The sequence below is a fragment of the Dama dama genome, chromosome 9 (assembly GCF_033118175.1).
Source record: "Dama dama isolate Ldn47 chromosome 9, ASM3311817v1, whole genome shotgun sequence".
Lineage (NCBI taxonomy): Eukaryota > Metazoa > Chordata > Mammalia > Artiodactyla > Cervidae > Dama > Dama dama.
Window position 1 is genome coordinate 15,310,267 of NC_083689.1, and position 18,688 is coordinate 15,328,954.

The window sequence follows — 18,688 nt, forward strand, 5'->3', positions numbered from 1 at the left end:
GGCAGTGAAGGGAAGTGGTGAGGTTCAGAAATAAAACATTTATTATGTGAAGAGGAACAACAGGGCCAGGAGGGGGAGGTGTGATGGCCACTAGGTTCTCCACCTCAGATGGGGGAGACGGAGGGTGGTCGGGGCAGGGGTCGGGGATCCATCTGGCCTCCCTGGGCTGTGTGTGGGGGGGCCATGTCCACACCTGTAGCTGAGGAAAGGGGCGAACTCTCTCAAGGAACGAGGGCCCGCGCCCAGCTTAGGGTGAAGGCGGGCGCTCAAGGCAGGTGGGGCAGAGGGCTCTCTTCCCTCTGCCCCTTCCCCACTTAAATAGGCATAAATAAGAAGCGTCCAGACTCTCAGGCCACCAGGGGCTGCCCGGCCCAGCCCCCTTCCCGCAGCCTAACACTAGTGCCGGTCATCGGTTGGTCGGTTGGTTGGTCGGCCGGCCGGCCGGCGGCTACCAAGAAGGCGGCCAGCTCCCAGGCCGCGGAGGTAGTTGGAGTCAGTGTCCAGGGCGGCCGGGCCCTCACAGCACAATCCACGTGTATCGCTCGCTGTCGGCCAGAACTTTCAGTGAGCACCCTGCAGGGGAAGGTGTGAACAAGGCCTTGGAACCTCGAGCCGGCCCAGTCTGCAAGAGAGGCTTCTTTCCCTGACCTGATGGTGGCCCAGAAGGCTCTAGCAAGGCAGGTCCAAGTTATCTCTGCCTCGGGCCTGCAGCCACTCAATGTCTGCTGAATGCTGCCAGGTGCCACATCTGAGCTGGCGCCCTGGCCCTGGCCTGGGCTGCCCTCACCTTCACCTCCATGCCGCTGCTCAGCCAAAGGGCTCCTTCATTCAGCAACATTTAGCAATTAGCGCCCGCTCCAGGCCCCACCCAGCCCCAGGACCAGGACCTCAGTCCTAAACTGTCGTCAGGTCAGCGCCCCACCTTTGTGCAGGGCCTCGTTGGTCATCCTGTTGACGTATCGGCCGCTGCTCTCGGGCACCAGCCACTTCATGACCATGTCCACACAGCTCTTGCGATATGAGCTCCAGACGCTGCCGCTGAGGAGGAGGGTATGAGCGACTCCCAGCCCTGGGCCCAACCCACCCCTGCCCCCGACCCTGCCTCACCTTGTCTGTCCTTTGACCTCAGTGAGGTCGCCCACGCTGACTGTCACAAAGATGCCCGTGTTGAGGTCCCATGCCACCTTGAGACTGGTGTGGTAGGTCTTTGGTCTACAGGAGGGAAAGCTGGTGAGCACAAGAGAAAGTGGGGAACTACAGGGCCCCTGAGCTTGAACCCAGGCTACCCTAAGGGGCTTTTATCTTTGGAGCAGTAATGGAATAGCCTATCCAAGCTTTGGGGGGTCAAGGGGAGTTTTATCATATGCCACCTCCCTACATTGAGGTATCATGAGAGCAGGACCCTGCTGGGCAAGGGTGAGGGCGGGCCCTTGCCCACTCACCGGAGCTGGCCTTCCTCGGTGGGGGATGGGAACGCCAGGAGCAGCAGGCCAATGTTAATGAGGACCTGGTTGGTTTCTGGGCAGACCTGGGGGGTGGGGAGGGTGGACAGTGACAGCTACTGAGAGTGCCACCAAGAGCAGGGGAGGCCCTGGGCTGTCCTGCCCAACACCTGGACCCACCTCCAGGATGACAATATCATAGTCGCTAAAGGAACAGAACTGGTGACCCCAAGTGGCATCATGGCGGATCACCTCGTTGATGACATACTCGAAGTCCAGTGTGAGCTGCTCGACTGTCAGGTACTGACCCTGTGGACAAGGGCAGGGGGAGAACTGCGCTCACTGCCATCCCAGGAGGTGCCCCAGGAGCTGCCCCTCGGCCTGCCCACCACCCACACCCACCTGGACGGCGGCCTGCTCACGCATGGGCCGCAGGTTGCGACCTCTGAGATCAGTCACCACAAAGGGCAGGGAGATCTTGTCATCCTCGAACTCTGAGGGGGCAGGACATGGGGGTAGGGATGGCGGTGGAAGGCCTAGAGGCTCTCAAGGCCAGCCTCCCATGCTTGGGGCCCTGCCCACCAGAGGGGCTCCCCGCTCACCATCCTCTGGCTCCGTCCCCTCACCAGACCCCAGCACGTAATAGAGCTTGGTGTAGTTGACATATCCAGGCTCCGGGGCGGGCGCCTCTGCTGCAGGGGGGCTGTCCCGGGGCACCGCCTCCCCACCTGGGCCAAGGGGCTCAGAGGGCAGGCGGCAACGGCTGCCTGAGGGCCCTGGGCAGGGGGGTGGCCGGACTTCCTCCGAGGTCCCACCCTTGGCCTCTTTGGCCCGGCGGAAGATGTCAGCCACAAACTCCTTGGCTTTGGCAATGGCAGGCGAGGGATCGGGGGTCCCAGAGGGCCAGGCTGGGGCTGCTTCAGGGCAGAGGCTGGGGAGAACAGGGGGCAACTCTGGGCTCTGGGGTCCAGGGGGGCTGGGAGGGGCCGGGGGGTAGGTGGTGTGGTCGTATAGGATCTGGCAGAAGCTGCTATCTCCTGGAACATAAAAATAGTGAGAGAGGTAGAAGAAGTCAATAAATGAGTTTAGGTCAGGATGCTCTCCTGAGCTCCCTCATTACCCGGGGTGGGGGTGGGGGGGCGTGGATCTTAGAAATCCAAGAGCAGACCAGTCCAGAACAACCAAAACGGAAAAAGGACTTACACACATGCATGTTCATTCAAACCTTCCGCTTAAGCATCTGCTGTGTGCCCCATACTGAGGACATAGGCGTGAACAAGAGAAAATTCCCTGCCCTTGGGAGCTGACATGTATGGATAACAGCAGTCATGCATGGATGTGAGAGCTGGACCACAAAAAAAGCTGAATGCTGAAAAACTGAAGATTTTGGTGCTGGAGAAGACTCCTGAGAGTCCCTTGGACTGCAAGATCAAACCAGTCCATCCTAAAGGAAATGAGTCCTGAATATTCATTGGAAGGATTAATGCTGAAGCTGAAACTTCAATACTGTGGCCACCTGATTCGAAGAACTGATTCATTAGAAAAGACCCTGAAGGTGGCAAAGATTGAAGGCAGAAAAAGAAGGGAATGACAGAGGATGAGATGGTTGGATGGCATCACCAACTCGATGGAAATGAGTTTGAGCAAACTCTGGGAGTTGCTGGACAGGGAAGCCTGGCATGCTGCAGTCCATGGGGTCACAAAGAGTTGGACACGACTGAGTGGCTGAACTGAACTGGGGAGCTGGGAGTCTATGATGATGACAGAAGATAAAAGCTACATAAGGGCTTCCCTGGTAGCTCAGTGGTAAAGAATCCACCTGCCAATGTAGGAGACATGGGTTCGATCCCTGATCTGGGACGATCTCACATGCCCAGGAGCAACTAAGCCTACGCGCCACAACTGAACCTGGGCTCTTGAGCCACAATTACTGAAGCCCACACGAGAGGCTCTGCTCTACAAGAGAAGCCACCCCAGTGAGAAGCCCATGCACCACAACGAGAGAGCAGTCCCAGCTCTCCACACCTAGAGAAAAGCCTGCACAGCAGTGAAGGGCTTTATTTGACCCCACATGGTCAAATAAATAAGCCACAGGAGTCTGACAGTTTACCACACTGTCTTCTGTCCTTTTCAACTCGAGACAGACCCACACAGGCACAGCCTGGCCGGATCCCAGGCCTCTCTGTGACTCCACCTGACTGGGGGCCAGATCTCCCTATGGAGAATCTGTGTGGAGAAGCCAAGCATCCACCAAGCAGCACCACCGCCGGTCCCTGGGCTCTGCCTGTCCTGCTCCACTGGGCCCCTATAAGCAGCCCCTGTAGAGGGGAGCTCCCCTCTCAGTTCAGAGACTCGGGGCCAAGGCTCAGAGAAACTTGGCCAAGGTCACACGGAGAGATAATACAAGTATGCCAACAAACTCCTGTCTGCCAGGGCGGCGGCACGTCTTCCGGAGAGGAGGGAGATGAGAGGAAAATGTTCACATCAAAACTCCCCCTCTGTGTAGATACCCTCCTAGGGTGAGAGGATTGTCAGACGCCGCTGACAATGCCCCTCACCCGGGCCGTGTGTGCACGGCTGCATCCTGTCCCGTGCGGTCCTTCCTAATGGGGTGGGGGTCAGCCGCCCCGTCCAGGCCTAGCTTGTTGGGGGATCATAGTTTGGTGAGAAAGCAGAGCCTTGCCCACTCTGGTACAGGTGGCCAGGGCAGCGGCGGGAGGCCCCTGGAAGAGCTTAAGGACAAGGCACACGGGCCCTTGCTGGTCTGTGGGCTCCGTTACATATACATACGTAACACATACATGGCTTCCCCAGTGACTCAGAGGTAAAGAACCAACCTGCCAACGCAGGAGACCCGGGTTCAGTCCCTGGGTTGGGGATCACCTAGAGGAGGAAACGGCAACCCACTCCAGTACTCTTGCCTGGAGAACCCCCACGGACAGAGGAGCCTGGCGGGCTGCAGTCCATGGGGTCCCAGTTGTACATGACTGAAACGACTGAGCACACACATGAGCACATACATAGAATCCACTTCTCATGTCCACTCCCCTGCCTCCCCAGGGGCAGTCACTTTAAATGCAGGTAGTTGGTATCTTTTTTTTTTGGCCATGATACTCAGTCTGCAGGATCTTAGGTCCTCCCCAGCCAGGGACTGAACCTGGGCCCTCGCAGTGAAAATGTGGCCTCCTAACCACTGGACCACTGGGGAAGTCCCAGTGGTCATCTTTATTGGACTGGGTTCTGACATAATTGGAACACATTCTAAACTCATATATAAATGGCATCATTTATAGCAGGTTACAGATCTTCTTGTGTTTCTTTTGCACGTGAACATGTCTTTAAGGCACACTCTCCACAGACAGGCATGCTGGGGCACTCCCTGCTGATCCGGGAGAGGTAACCACCCAGTCCTACCTTCCCAATGCCAGGCAGGCCCCAGCTGCCGCCACTAAAGCCTCGGACATGCTTAGGCGCAGGGCTGCTGCCGGGTCACAGGCACCCTCTGTTGCCGTAAGGCCCTGGGAGAGCAGGAGTGCGAGTGGCCCCCCGCCCCATGTCAGCAACAGTCAAATCCGTAAGGTGGTCCTCTGCGCACTAACCACTCCCTTAAGTTTTTAATCGACCTTCCTTTTTCTGACTAGAAGGACGCACTGCACTGTCCAGCATGGTAGACAGTGGCTGACCACATGTGATGATTTGAACTCGACATCACTAAAATTAAATTTAACAACTCAGTTCCTTGGTCACATGACCCACTGTCAAGTGGCTACTGGTGGCAGCTGTAGCAGATACCCCAGCTGTGGACCCTCTTAGCCCCATGGAAGTTCCAGTAGGCAGTGCTGGGGCAGGGGCGAGGGGGCAGGGTGGCTGGGTTGGGAGCCCACATTGCCACTTCCTGAACCAGGGACTTCACCTCTCCGGGGTCTCCATCACCTCATCAGTGATGCGGGGTAGTGATGGCGCCGACCTCAAGGGGCTGCTTGGCCAAGTCACTGGGTCACAGGGCCCCGAGGGGCCAGGAGCGCGTTTGCAGGGCCTGTCGGCAGACCGAGGGACCCACCTGCCGAGTGCACCGAGACGGCGCAGGCCACCAGAGAGTAGCTGGTGTTGAGCAGCACCACCTGGTCCTTCTTGAGCTGGAAGGCGGGCTGGAAAGTGGGGAAGGGGTAGACCACCTGGTACTTGGTGTGCAGCATGAAGCCATGCCGCAGGCACTGCGCGCTCGGGTCACCTGCAGCGACACAGGCCACGCGGGCTCAGCTGTGGCCACGGGGCAGGGAAGCAGGCCGCCCGGCGCCCCAGGCCCCAGCCCCTCACCTGGGTGGGCGCGGCTGGCGTCCCGGCAGGCGGCACAGCGGCCCGGCGGCGGCACGGCCACAGTGCTGATGTAGATGTCCCGGTGGTTCTCGTCGCTCATCACCATCATGTTCATGAGCATGCCGTTGGCTGAGCGGGTGCTGGGGGCCGGTGGAGCCTCAGAGCCTGGCCTGGGCGCCCGCCCCCACCCACTCCCCACCACCCTATCCCCAAGTCTCACTTGAAGCCGAAGACAATGACTTTGGAGGCGTCACTGGGCCACTCGCACACAGTCAGGTATAGGTCACTGTAGATCTCCTCGTCCTGGAAGAGCCGCACCTGGCGGACCTGAGCAGCAGGTTCTCGTGGGGGTGGGGTCTGAGTGGGCCAGGGCCAACCCGAGGCAGCAGCTGCCGGCAGTCCTGGGCCACGGAGCCCCAAGCGGCCTTCACCCCACATCCCGCTCTGCCACCCTGAGAACACGCTGAGGAGGCTCATAAGAATTTCCCCTCACACGTGGGGGACACAGGGAGGCCAGGCCTAGGATAGGATGCAGCCAGACCCATAGGCTCCAAGCCTGACCCACTCTGAGACCGGTTGACCTCTCTGAACTCATGTGGAAACTGGGGTAACGGCACTCACCTCCCGGGGTGGGACATTCGAGGAGTCAAGGTCAGGGCGAAACCAGGCATGGCAGCCTGCCTAACAGACCTAATGGATCCCTCCTGCCCTAAGCCATCAGACCATAGGAAATCCTGCCATTCCCACTTTCGGCTCTGAAGATGGCCATTTCCTACAGTTTGACCTAACACTTGGGAGTCCTGACAATGGCCCCGCGAGTACACTATCTCCACTCTGTGGCCATGGAACCTGAGGCTCAGAGTGGGGTCATGTGGTCAGAAGGGAGGTGCCCAGCGCCCAGCCTGGCCCTACCAGCTTGAGCTTGCTGTGCACGTTGAACTCCCACCAGTACAGGTGGTAGATGTAGAAAGAGAAGTCGTCGTCCCCACTGCTGCTCGTGTAGGAGAGAACATAACGGCCGCACTTGGAAAAGCCCAGGAAGATGTGTCTGTGGGGATGGCAGGGAGGGGCCAACGGCCAGGTCAGGGCCGGCCAGCCGCCCCACCCCGCCAACCCCTGCCTGGCCCCCGCCTCACCCTGCGTAGAGGAAGTCTTCATCCACAATGTTCTTGAGAGAGACGCAGACCCTGGGTGGCAGCTTCCGGAAGAGGCGAGGAGAAAGCTGCCCACTGATCTGGGGAAGGGTCAGCCAGAGCTCTTGAGACACCACATGGCAGAAGCAGCCTGCAGCACCCCAGCCCCCTCACCCAATGCAGAGCAACACCTCTGGGGTTCAGCCCAGCCACATAGGCCTACTTCCTACCAACCATAACGGTCCAGGGTGGTCCAAGCTCTGGAAGGTGTGAATGGCTTGAGCCTGTCTCTCCACCAGGGCCCCATGCCACCCTCCCAACTCCACAGCCTAAGGGTTCCTCTTGCCTGCCATATCCCTGGTGGCTCAGATGGTAAAGAACCTGCCTATAAACGCAGGAGATGTAAGAGACATGGTTTGATCTCTGGGTCGGGAAGATCCCCTGGAGAAGGGAATGGCCACCCATTCCAGTATTCTTGCCTGGAGAATTCCATGGACAGAGGAGCCTGGCAGGCTACAGTCCATGGACACGACTGAGTGACTGACATTTTCACACATTCCTCTTGCGTAAGCCCCCAGGCTGTGAGAACTATCACTGGCATTGCCTCCTCCAGTCACCTCTGGCCCACACTGGCCACCTAGCTGTCTTCCTGAAGGCTACCTGAAGGCACAGTGAGCTCTGGACATCGAGGACCACCAAGGAGGCTGAGATGGGGGCTTGACCAACTCCACTCACCTGTTCCCAACCCACCAGCCTATACACGGGGCACTTAGGTCCCTGGGGGCCTGTCTGTTGAGGCAGACAGAAGGGTAAACCTGACCAGTGACGGTCCAATTCCTGCCCGACCCCCCCTTCTCAATTAACAGCCACCTTCCAACTGACTCCCTCATCCCAAAACTTCAAGGAAGGTTTGGGCGGGAGACAGGCCCAAGTTGAGCACTAAGGAATCAGAGCACCTCAGATCCTGTTACCCAGTCTAATGGGGAAGATGCAGCCCAGCCCTCGAGGAGATCCCAGAGTGGAATATCCCTGTCAGTGAGGCCCAGGCTGACCGGGAGACACAGTCCCCGTTCACCGAGCTTCCAAGCTAAGGGCGGAGCCACAGCCCAACCCAGGGAGCAATCAGGCTGAGGGTGGGGACTGTCCAGGCTCCAGGAGCTCTAGTCAAAAGGAGAAGACACAGCCCTGCCCTCACAGAGTTCCCAGCCTGATGGAGGAGACGGCACAACTCCTGACCCACGGAGACACAGACCTGCCCCAGTTGCTGCTGACCTGACAGTAGATTTACACGCTTGCCCTCCCAGAGCTGGCAACCCGATGGAGAAAAAGATCCCAGCACGCTGAGAGTTTGGTCTCATGAGGAGACAGAGCCTTCCTCAGGTAGCTGAAGATCAGGCCCTCTCCAGGGAGCTCCCTCCCATTCAATGGGGGAGGCAGTTACAGGAACTCCCAGCTCTCCTGTGGTCAGAGCTGGACAGAGAGAGGAACCCCAGGCGGAGGAATCCCAAAGCCGGTAGCAGAGACTGTGCCAAGGGGGCGGTAAGGCTCCAAAACGGAGGTGCCGTGGGAGCAGGGTTTTGAAAAACGAGTCTGACCCTGCGTCGCCCCCTTCCTCCTCACTCCTCCAGCGGCCTCTAAGGCCCCCTTCATCCAAGCTCGTCCTCGGGACCCCGCCCCCAGCCCGTCCATCCAAGCCCCCTCCCAGGGACCCCGCCCCCAACTCCCTCCATCCAAACTCCCGCCGCAGCCCCCCCAATCTAAGCTCTCTCCCCGGGGCCCCGCCCAACCCCCTTCCTCCAAGCCCCCTCCCCCGGGGCTCCGCCCCCAACCCCTCACCCCGCGAACGCCCTCCCTCCCCGCCGCCTCCCTCGTCCCTCCTCCCTTCCCTCCGACGCGCTCCTCCGAGACTCCAGGCCTCACCTTGACCCGCTCCAGCTGCTTGAGGACGTGCTCCCGCCGCCGCCCCGCTGCCCGCTTTCCCCCGGCGCCCCCAGGGCCGCCGCCGCCGCTCCCGGCCCCGCTGTTCCGCTCCGATTTCGAGCTGGGCGCCATTTTCACCCCCTCCCTCCACTTCCGGAGCAACCGGCCTCTTCGCCCCACCCCCGCCGCCTCTTCATTGGCCGTTGCTCGACACTGCGGCCCGCGGGTTGGGTGAACGCCCGCACTCTGGGCTTTTTCCCGCTACGCCTGTCCATCACTGCCACCTCGACCCTTGATTGGTAGAGACGGTACAGTCCCGCCGGCCCGTCGCCGTATTCCCGCCTTCCCGCAAGGACGCACCCGTCAGAGGCCCCATTTGCGCCCCTCGCTGATATGACTTTGACCCAATAGGCAGAGGACCCTATCCGTCTCCAGGGCGTCACGCCCCCTTGTGGCTGGTGGGTTTCCATGGAGATCCAGGCGGTCCTGGCCTGTGGGCGGGGCGATGGGGGCCTGTGGTCCAGAAGGGTCATAATCCCCGGCCCAAGGATATCCGCGCCCAGTCCGGGTGCAGCGGGGCCTGGCAAACATCCTAGGGCTACCGGCCGTGCTGAGGAAAGGGATTTACAAAATAAAAGGATGAAATTGATTAAAACATCTTTCAGGACTTCCCTGGCGGTCCAGTGGTTTCAGGACTTCCTCATGGCTTCAACTGCAGTAGGTATGGGTTCCATCCCTGGTCCAGGGACTAAGATCCCACGGTGCAGAGGGGCATGAGAAAAAAAAAAAAAAAAAATTCAGATGGACTGGCGGGCGGCCTGACCAGATCATGATGATGATAATAACAACAACATTAATCACTTATATAGTACTTTACACTTAGCAGAAACAGTTCTGCACTTAGAATCCTATGTAGTAGATCGCTGTTAGGCCAATTTTATAGATAATAGTAATAGCAGTTGTTTAATGTCAGATATGAGTATCATCTTCCTGTGCTTTAGCTTATTTAACTTTCAAAGCCGTTTTGGAGATGGATCCTTTTATTATCTTCATTTTAAACGTGGTGAAACTGAGGCTTACAGTGTACTGCTCCTGAACCCCTGGCACATATACACCTCAGATGCCTGAATGTTATGACCATAATTAGAGAAGAATAGAATGGATCTGGCTTTCATATTCTTCCAACCTCTGTCTTCACTTATTCAATAAATACTTATTGAGCACCTACTATGTTCAATGAATATGACGGGGCTTATTTATTAATGTGGCTGTAGCAGGTCTCAGTTGCATCATGGGAGATCTTTTGTTGGTTGCAGCACACAGTCTAGTTGTGGTGCATAGATTCCAGAGTGCACAGGCTCAGTAGTTGCAGCTGGTGAGCTTAGATGCCTCATGGCATGTGGGATCTTAGTTCCCCCACCAGAGATCAAACCAGTGTCCCCAGCTTTGCAAGACAGATTCTTAACCTCTGGACCACCGGGGAAGTCCCTAGTGATTCACTTTTAGAAAAAAGAATGGAAAGGGAAAATGTAGTCTGGCAGTGAAGAAACTTTGCAGATAACACCTCAGTCAAGTGGTCAAGTTTATCATCATAGTGATAAGTTGTGTGCATGTCATGGGCACTTGATGTGACGTGGGGACCCTTGCACTTGTCTGGTATCCGCCAAAACCTATAACCTCCATCTAATGAGAAAACATCAGGTGATTGTCCCAAAGGGAGGGACAGGACCTTCTACAAAAGTCCTAACTGGTATACTTCAAAAGTGTCAAGGTCATGAGAAAGCATGACCAAGGAACTGGCACAGTTTAAAGGAGTCTAAGAAGATGATGTGATATCCAAATGAAGTGTTAGCTGTGATCCTGAACCACAAAAGGACATCAGAGTAAAACCTGGGGAAACTGACATTATGTCTGTAGTTTAGTAAATAGTGTTATACCAACATTAGTTAATCTCTTAGTTGTGACAAATATGCCTGGTTAGGCAGTATATTAAAATTTGGGGCAGTTGGGTGGAGGGTAGACAAGAATTCTTTGTACCAACCACCTTTGCAAATTATAGTCTGGTCAAGCTGCTATAGCAAAAATACTATAGACTGGGTGGGTTTGCAACAAACATTTATTTCTCACAGTCCTGAAGGCTGAGAAATCAAAGATCTAGGTTCTGGCAGATCTGGTATTTGGTGAGGGCCCACTTTCTTTATTGTGGACAGCATCTCCTTGCTGTACCCTCACACGGCAGAGAGAGAGACCTAGAGACAGAAACAGAGATGAGGAAGAAACAGGCAGAGATCTTGAACATTCCCTTCTAAGGGCACTATGCACTGTGCGGTACCAAGTTGCCTCACTTGTGTGTGACTCTTTGCTCCCTACGGACTCTAGTCTGCCAGGCCCCTCTGTCCATGGGATTCTCCAGGCAAGAATGCTGGAGGTGATTGCCATACCCTCCTCCAGAGGATTTTCCTGAACCAGGGATCAAACTCACATCTCTTACATCTCCTGTGTTGTCAAGCAGGTTCTTTTACCTATAAGGGCACTAATCCCATTCCACCTGCCTGACCTAATTATTTCCCAAAGACCTCCATCTCCTAATACCATCAAACTGGGGTTTAGGGCTTCAACCTTTGAATTTCAGGGGGACCCAAGCACAGCCTGTAGGACAAGTCATCTGTAAATCAAAAAGTATTCCAAAATAAAAAGTTTTTAAAGAGTTTGGGGGCAGGTCATTATGGTTGCTGTATAGAGGATAGTTTAGGGGATTAAGAGCAAGAATGGCCTCAGAGAGGCTAGAGAGGGAGGTGATGGTGCCTTGAATTCAGATAATAGCAATAGAAAGAGAAAAATGATCATATGCAAAGGTGATGGGTGATGCTCATGGATTGGGTATTGGGATGGAGGCGAGAAGGGAAGACAGTGACCTTCTTCAGCAGGATGAAGGAAACCAGACAGGAGTCCCCCTCATCCCCTTTCCAGAGCCCCACCTACCCCAGTGGAAGAGATCTTGTATCAGTTATCCATTGTTGTATAATAAACAACACCAAACCCAGTGGTGTAAAATTACAATAATTGTTTAGTCATTTTTTAATATATTTATGTATTTATTTGACTGGGTCGGGTCTTAGTTGTGGCACGCAGGCTCTTCATCGCTACATCATGCAGGATCTTTCGTTGTAGCACATGGACTCTCTGGTTGTGGCATGTGAGCTCCAGAGCATGTGGACTTCAGTTGTGGCACGCAGCCTTAGTTGCTCCACAGCATGTGGGATCTTAGTTCCCTAACCAGGCATTGAACTCTCGTCCCTTGCATTGCAAGGTGGATTCATATATACATATACGTATCTCTGTTGGTGTGCAGGCTTTTCCCTAGTTGTGGCAAGTGGGAGCTACTCTCTAGTTGCAGTGCACGGGCTTCTCATCACGGTGGCTTCTCTTGTTGTTGAGCACAGGTTCTAAGGTGAAAGGGCTTCAGTAGTTGAGGCATGAGAGCTTGGGAGATTCAGTTCTTGGGATCTAGAGCACTGACTCAATAGCTGTGGTGCACAAGCTTGGTTGCTCCAAGTCCCATGGGATCCTCCCAGGCCAGGGATGGAACCCGTGTCTCCTGCATTACATGGCAGATTCTTAACTACTAGACCATCAGGGAAGTCCTAGTCATTTTGTATTCAGTTCAGTTCAGTCGTTCAGTCTTGTCTGACTCTTTGTGACCCCATGAATTGCAGCACGCCAGGCCTCCCTGTCCATCACCAACTCCCGGAGTTTACTCAAACTCATGCCCATCGAGTCAGCGATGCCATCCAGCCATCTCATCCTCTGTCGTTCCCTTCTCCTCCTGCCCTCAATCTTTCCCAGCATCAGGGTCTTTTCCAATGAGTCAGCTCTTCGCATGAGGTGGCCAAAGTACTGGAATTTCAGCTTCAGCATCAGTCCTTCCAGTGAACACCCAGGACTGATCTTCTTTAAGATGGACTGGTTGGATCTCCTTGCAGTCCAAGGGACTCTCAAGAGTCTTCTCCAACACCACAGTTCAAAAGCATCAATTTTTCGGCGCTCACCTTTCTTCACAGTCCAACTCTCATATCCATACATGACCACTGGAAAAACCATAGCCTTGACGAGACGGACCTTTGTTGGCAAAGTAATGTCTCTGCTTTTTAATGTGCTATCTAGGTTGGTCATAACTTTCCTCCCAAGGAGTAAGTGTCTTTTAATTTTCATGGTTGCAGTCACCACCTGTAGTGATTTTGGAGCCCAAAAAAATAAAGTCTGACACTGTTTCCACTGTCTCCCCATCTATTTCCCATGAGGTGATGGGACCAGATGCCATGATCTTAGTTTTCTGAATGTTAAGCTTAAGCCAACTTTTTCACTCTCCTCTTTCACTTTCATCAAGAGGCTTTTTAGTTCTTCACTCTCTGCCATAAGGGTGGTGTCATCTGCATAGCTGAGGTTATTGATGTTTCTCCCAGCAATCTTGATTCCAGCTTGTGCTTCTTCCAGCCCAGCATTTCTCATGATGTACTCTGCATAAAAGTTAAATAAGCAGGGTGACAATATACAGCCTTGATGTACTCCTTTCCCTATTTGGAACCAGTCTGTTGTTCCATGTCCATTTCTAACTGTTGCTTCCTGACCTGCATACAGGTTTCTCAAGAGGCAGGTCAGGTGGTCTGGTATTCCCATCTCTTTCAGAATTTTCCACAGTTTATTGTGATCCGCACAGTCGAAGGCTTTGGCGTAGTCAATAAAGCAGAAATAGATTTTGTATTACTCTCTTACAATCCTAAGAGTTGGCTGGATTCAGCTGGGCAGTTCTCACTTGAATTCTTTCGTGCATTCTATTCAGATGATGTGCTGAGGTTGGAGTCAACGTAGCACATACATGTGGACTTAGCGCACATATATGCCTTGTATAAGAATAAAAATATTGTCAATATTATTCACGATCCCATTGTCTTTATTCCCTGTCAAGGTAACAACATCCTAGAATTTTGTCCTACCATTCTCATTATGTTTATATCCCTGAAGAACACAGCGCTTATTTTGCCTGCTTTGTGCTTTTATACAAATGAATTCATAATGATGGGACTCTCTTATGATTTGCTTTTTTCACTCAACAGCATGCTCCTGTGATTCACCCATATTGTGTGTAGTTGGGGGTGTGTTTGTTCTCACTGTGCTAAGTTGCTTCAGTCCTGTCCGACTCTTTGTGATGCCACAGACTATAGCCCACCAGGCTTCTCTGTCTATGGGAGTCTCCAGGCAAGAATACTGGAGTGGGTTGCTGTTTCCTTCTCCAGAGGATCTTCCTGACCCAGGGATCGAACCTGTGTCTCTTATGTCTCCTGCGCTGGCAGGCAGGTTCTTCACCATTAGCACCAGCCACTTTGGAAATCCTTATTTTCACTACCATATAGTGAATGCACCATAATTCTCTATTGTCCTGTCAGTAGAAAGTGCAGCTGTTTCCAGTTTGAGGAAACATGGTCAATGATCAATGCTTGATCATCAAAGCATGATCAGTGCTTCTCTGAGCCCTCTTGTACATACCTCCCAGAGAACCTGTGCAAGAGTTTATCTGAGGTCATACATTGGAGTGGAATTGCTGGTATGTGTCAAGTTGTTTTTGCAAAGTCGTTGTATCCATCTACACCATAACAACAATGTGTGAGCATTCCAGTTGCTCCACATCCTGAGCAACACTTGACATTGTCAGACTGCTTCACGTGTGTCCCTTACCAGGTAAGAAACACAGCAGTCTGGTGTTATTCATCCCTGCTGGGAGCACCCCAGTCAAGATAGGTGTCCATATTCTAGTTTAAAAAAAAAAAAAAGATGTAGCCTCCCTGGGAAGCCTCCTGCCCAAAGCTTGGTGTCCTCTTTCTGTTTCCTTCTCCCAACGTGGCAATGTTACAGCTTCCATGGACTTGTGGTTGACACACGCTTAAGGTATGTAGATTCTACTGTCTATGTAGACCCACAGAAAGATGTGGTAGGTTCTGAGTAGGGGTCCATCTGTTGGGGCAGAGACAAGCATGGGATCGAAAGGATACAAGATGCCCTTAAGAAGCCACTGTTGGGAATTCCCTGGTGGTCCAGTGGTTAAGAACCACCTTCTAATACAGGGGACTCGGGTTCAACTCCTGATCAGGGAACTAAGATTCCACATGCCACTGAGCAGCTAAGCCCACATGCTACAACTACTGAGTGTGCTCACTCTAGAGCCCATGCCGCACAGCTAGAGAAGCCCCCTCACACTGCAACCAGAGAAAGCCTGTGTGCCACAATGAAGACCCGGCCCAGCCTCCCACCTTAAAAGAATTCACTATAATTTACTGTGACCAAGCCTGTATATGAACTAATACAGTTTATTTTTAATAAATAAGAACAATTGATATGCATATTGTATACAGTTCAGTCACTCAGTCATGTCCGACTCTTCGCAATACCATGGACCACAGCATGCCAGGCCTCCCTGTCCATCACCAACTCCCGGAGTTTACTCAAACTCATCTCCATTGAGTCGGTGATGCCATCCAACCATCTCATCCTCTGTCGTTCCCTTCTCCTCCTGCCCTCAATCTTTCCCAGCATCAGGGTCTTTTCTAATGAGTCAGCTCTTCGCATGAGGTGGCCAAAGTACTGGAGTTTCAACTTCAACATCAGTCCTTCCAATGAACACTCAGGACTGATTTCCTTTAGGATGGACCGGTTGGATCTCCTTGCAGTCCAAGGAACTCTCAAGAGTCTTCTCCAACACCACAGTTCAAAAGCATCAATTCTTCAGTGCTCAGCTTTCTTTATAGTCCAACTCTCACATCCATATGTGACCATCAGAAAAACCATAGCCTTGACGAGACGGACCTTTGTTGGCAAAGTAATGTCTCTGCTTTTTAATGTGCTATCTAGGTTGGTCATAACTTTTCTGCCAAGGAGTAAACGTCTTTTAATTTCACAGCTGTAATCACCATCTGCAGTGAGTTTGGAGCCCAAAAAAATAAAGTCAGCCACTGTTGCCGCTGTTTCCTCATCTATTTGCCATGAAGTGATGGGACCAGATGCCATGATCTTAGTTTTCTGAATGTTAAGCTTTAAGCCAACTTTTTAACTCTCCTCTTTCGCTTTCATCAAGAGGCTCTTTACTTCTTCTTCACTTTCTGCCATAAGGGTGGTGTTATCTGCATATCTGAGTTTATTGGTATTTCTCCCAGCAATCTTGATTCCAGCTTGTGCTTCATCTGGCCCAGCATTTCTCATGATGTACTCTGCATAAAAGTTAAATAAGCAGGGTGACAATATACAGCCTTGATGTACTCCTTTTCCTATTTGGAACCAGTCTGTTGTTCCATGTCCAGTTCTAACTGTTGCTTCCTGACCTGCATACAGATTTCTCAAGAGGCAGGTCAGGTGGTCTGGTATTCCCATCTCTTTCAGAATTTTCCAGTTTATTGTGATCCACACAGTCAAAGGCTTTGGCATAGTCAATAAAGCAGAAATAGATGTTTTTCTGGAACTCTCTTTCTTTTTCGATGATCCAGCAGATGTTAGCAATTTGATCTTTGGTTCCTCTGCCTTTTCTAAAACCAGCTTGAACATCCGGAAGTTCATGGTTCACGTATTGTTGAAGCCTGGCTTGGAGAATTTGGAGCATTCCTTTGCTAGCGTGTGAGATGAGTGCAATTGTGCAGTAGTTTGAGCATTCCTTAGCATTGCCTTTCTTAGGGATTGCAATGAAAACTGACCTTTTCCAGTCCTGTGGCCACTGCTGAGTTTTCCAAATTTGCTGGCATATTGAGTGCAGCACTTTCACAGCATCATCTTTTAGGATTTGAAATAGCTCAACTGGAATTCCATCACCTCCACTAGCTTTGTTCGTAGTGATGCTTCCTAAGGCTTGCTTCTGTTGGGTCCATATGATTTCTGTCCTGTGTTGAGCCCATCTTTGCATGAAATATTCCCTTGGTATCTCTAATTTTCTTGAAGAGATCTCTAGTCTTTTCCATTCTATTGTTTTCCTCTATTTCTTTGCACTTATCACTGAGGAAGGCTTTCTTATCTCTCCTTGCTATTCTTTGGAGCTCTGCATTCAAATGTGTATATCTTTCCTTTTCTCCTTTGCCTTTAGGTTCTCTTCTTTCTAAGCTATTTGTAAGGCATCCTCAGACAACCATTTTGCCTTTTTGCATTTCGTTTTCTTGGGGATGGTCTTGATCCCTGTCTCCTGTACAATGTCACAAACCTCCATCTAGTTCTTCATGCACTCTCTCAGATCTAATCCCTTGAATCTATTTGTCACTTCCACTGTATAATCGTAAGGGATTTGATTTAGGTCACACCTGAATGGTCTAGTGGTTTTCCCTACTTTCTTCAATTTAAGTCTGAATTTGGCAATATCTGAGTCACAATCAGCTCCTGGTCTTGTTTTAGCTGACTGTATAGAGCTTCTCCATCTTTGACTGCAAAGATAATCAATCTGATTTCTGTATTGACCATCTAGTAATGTCCATGTGTAGAGTCTTGTGTTGTTGTTGGAAGAGGGTGTTTGCTATGACCAGTATGTTCTCTTGGCAAAACTCTGTTAGCCTTTGCCGTGCTTCATTTTGTACTCCAAGGCCAAATTTGTTTGTTACTCCAGGTATCTCTTGACTTCCTACATTTGCATCCCAGTCCCCTATAATGAGAAGGACATGTTTTTGGGGTGTTAGTTCTAGAAGGTCTTGTAGGTCTTCATAGAACCATTCAATTTAAGCTTTCCGGTCTCCTCTGGCGTTACTGGTTGGGGCACAGACTTGGATTACCCTGATATTGAATGGTTACATAGACCATTCTGTTTCATGGATAGGTTTATTTGCGCCATATTTTAGACTACACATTTAAGTGATATCCTATGATATTTGCCTTTCTCTTTCTGACTTATTTCACTTAGTATAATAATCTCCAGTTTTAGAAATGAGTTCTGATTCATATATGTTTTCCATATTTTTGTTTTTATTTTATGCCATACATACCTCAATCAAATTTTTAAGATGTATTGACTTTATTTGGAGAAGAAAATGGCAACCCACTCCAGTATTCTTGCCTGGAGAATCCTATGGACAGAGGCGCCTGGCGGACTACTGTCCATGGGTTCGCAAAGAGTCGGACATGACTGAAGCGACTTAGCATGACTTTATTATGTACGTTTGGCTGCGCTGGGTCTTTGTTGCTGCCTGGGCTTTTCTCTCGTTGTGGCCAGCAGAGCTGCTGTCCGGGTGCCATGCCTGGCCTTCTCACTGCTGTGGCTTCTCTTGCTGCGGAGCACGGGCTCTGGGCTCGTGGGCTGCAGTAGCTGCCGCTCCCATGCACAGGCTCACTGCTTGTGGTACAGGGCTTAGCTGCCCAACGGCATGTAGGATCTTCCCAGACCAGGGACTGAACCCATGTCTTCTGCATTGGAAGGCAGACTATCACTGAGCCACCGGGGAAGCCTTCAGTCAAATTTTCTATTCAACAGATATACAAGTGTGCAATGTGGCAAAGCCCACCTCTCCTCTCAGCCCCAGCCACCCAGCTCTCCCCTCTGAGACAACCAACTCATGAAAATATTTAGGTTATGAAAATGAGTGTGATTGTTAACCTCACTCTGCAACGTTTTTGTCTTCACATTAGCTCTCCTCACTCTAATCCATGTCGTGGTTTGAATGGTGATCCACAAACAGATGTGCTGACATTCTAACCCCAGAACATGTGAGCATGACTTTATTGTGGAAAAAAGAGAGAGAGAGAGATGTAATTAAATTAAGGATCTTGAGATGATCCTGGATTAGCCCTAAATCCAGCGACCAGTGTCCTTAAAAGAGACAGAAGAGGAGAAGCATAGACAGACACACACAAATAGAGAGA

The 18,688-nt window shown here is 51.9% G+C and overlaps 1 protein-coding gene across 2 annotated transcripts; it reads right to left on the reverse strand.

Moving 5' to 3' along the window:
• Positions 1 to 18: 18 nt before the first annotated feature.
• DCAF15 (DDB1 and CUL4 associated factor 15) lies at positions 19 to 8,958 on the reverse strand. Of its 2 annotated transcripts, XM_061150117.1 has the most exons (13): positions 8,813 to 8,958; positions 6,896 to 6,993; positions 6,672 to 6,807; positions 5,980 to 6,086; positions 5,760 to 5,899; positions 5,503 to 5,673; positions 2,045 to 2,479; positions 1,845 to 1,936; positions 1,623 to 1,751; positions 1,443 to 1,528; positions 1,108 to 1,212; positions 923 to 1,038; positions 19 to 573 (listed from the first exon to the last, which is right to left on the reverse strand). In XM_061150117.1, exons 1-13 carry the CDS (start codon positions 8,942 to 8,944, stop codon positions 518 to 520), a joined length of 1,803 nt encoding a protein of 600 aa, XP_061006100.1. In that variant the 5' UTR covers positions 8,945 to 8,958; the 3' UTR covers positions 19 to 517. The 2 variants fall into 2 exon arrangements, with proteins under 2 accessions (XP_061006100.1, XP_061006101.1); XM_061150118.1 differs by lacking the exon at positions 5,503 to 5,673.
• Between the last annotated feature and the right edge of the window lie 9,730 nt (positions 8,959 to 18,688).

Bases quoted from the DNA above. Each gene is read 5' to 3' on its own strand.
- DCAF15 (XM_061150117.1), bottom strand. From the start codon at position 8,944: ATGGCGCCCAGCTCGAAATCGGAGCGGAACAGCGGGGCCGGGAGCGGC. The intron at 6,087-6,671 runs GTAGGGCCAGGC...CCTGCTGCTCAG, and splicing joins TGCACAGCAAGCTCAAGCTG to GTCCGCCAGGTGCGGCTCTT. The intron at 1,529-1,622 runs GTGGGTCCAGGT...CCCACCCCCCAG, and splicing joins ATGATATTGTCATCCTGGAG to GTCTGCCCAGAAACCAACCA.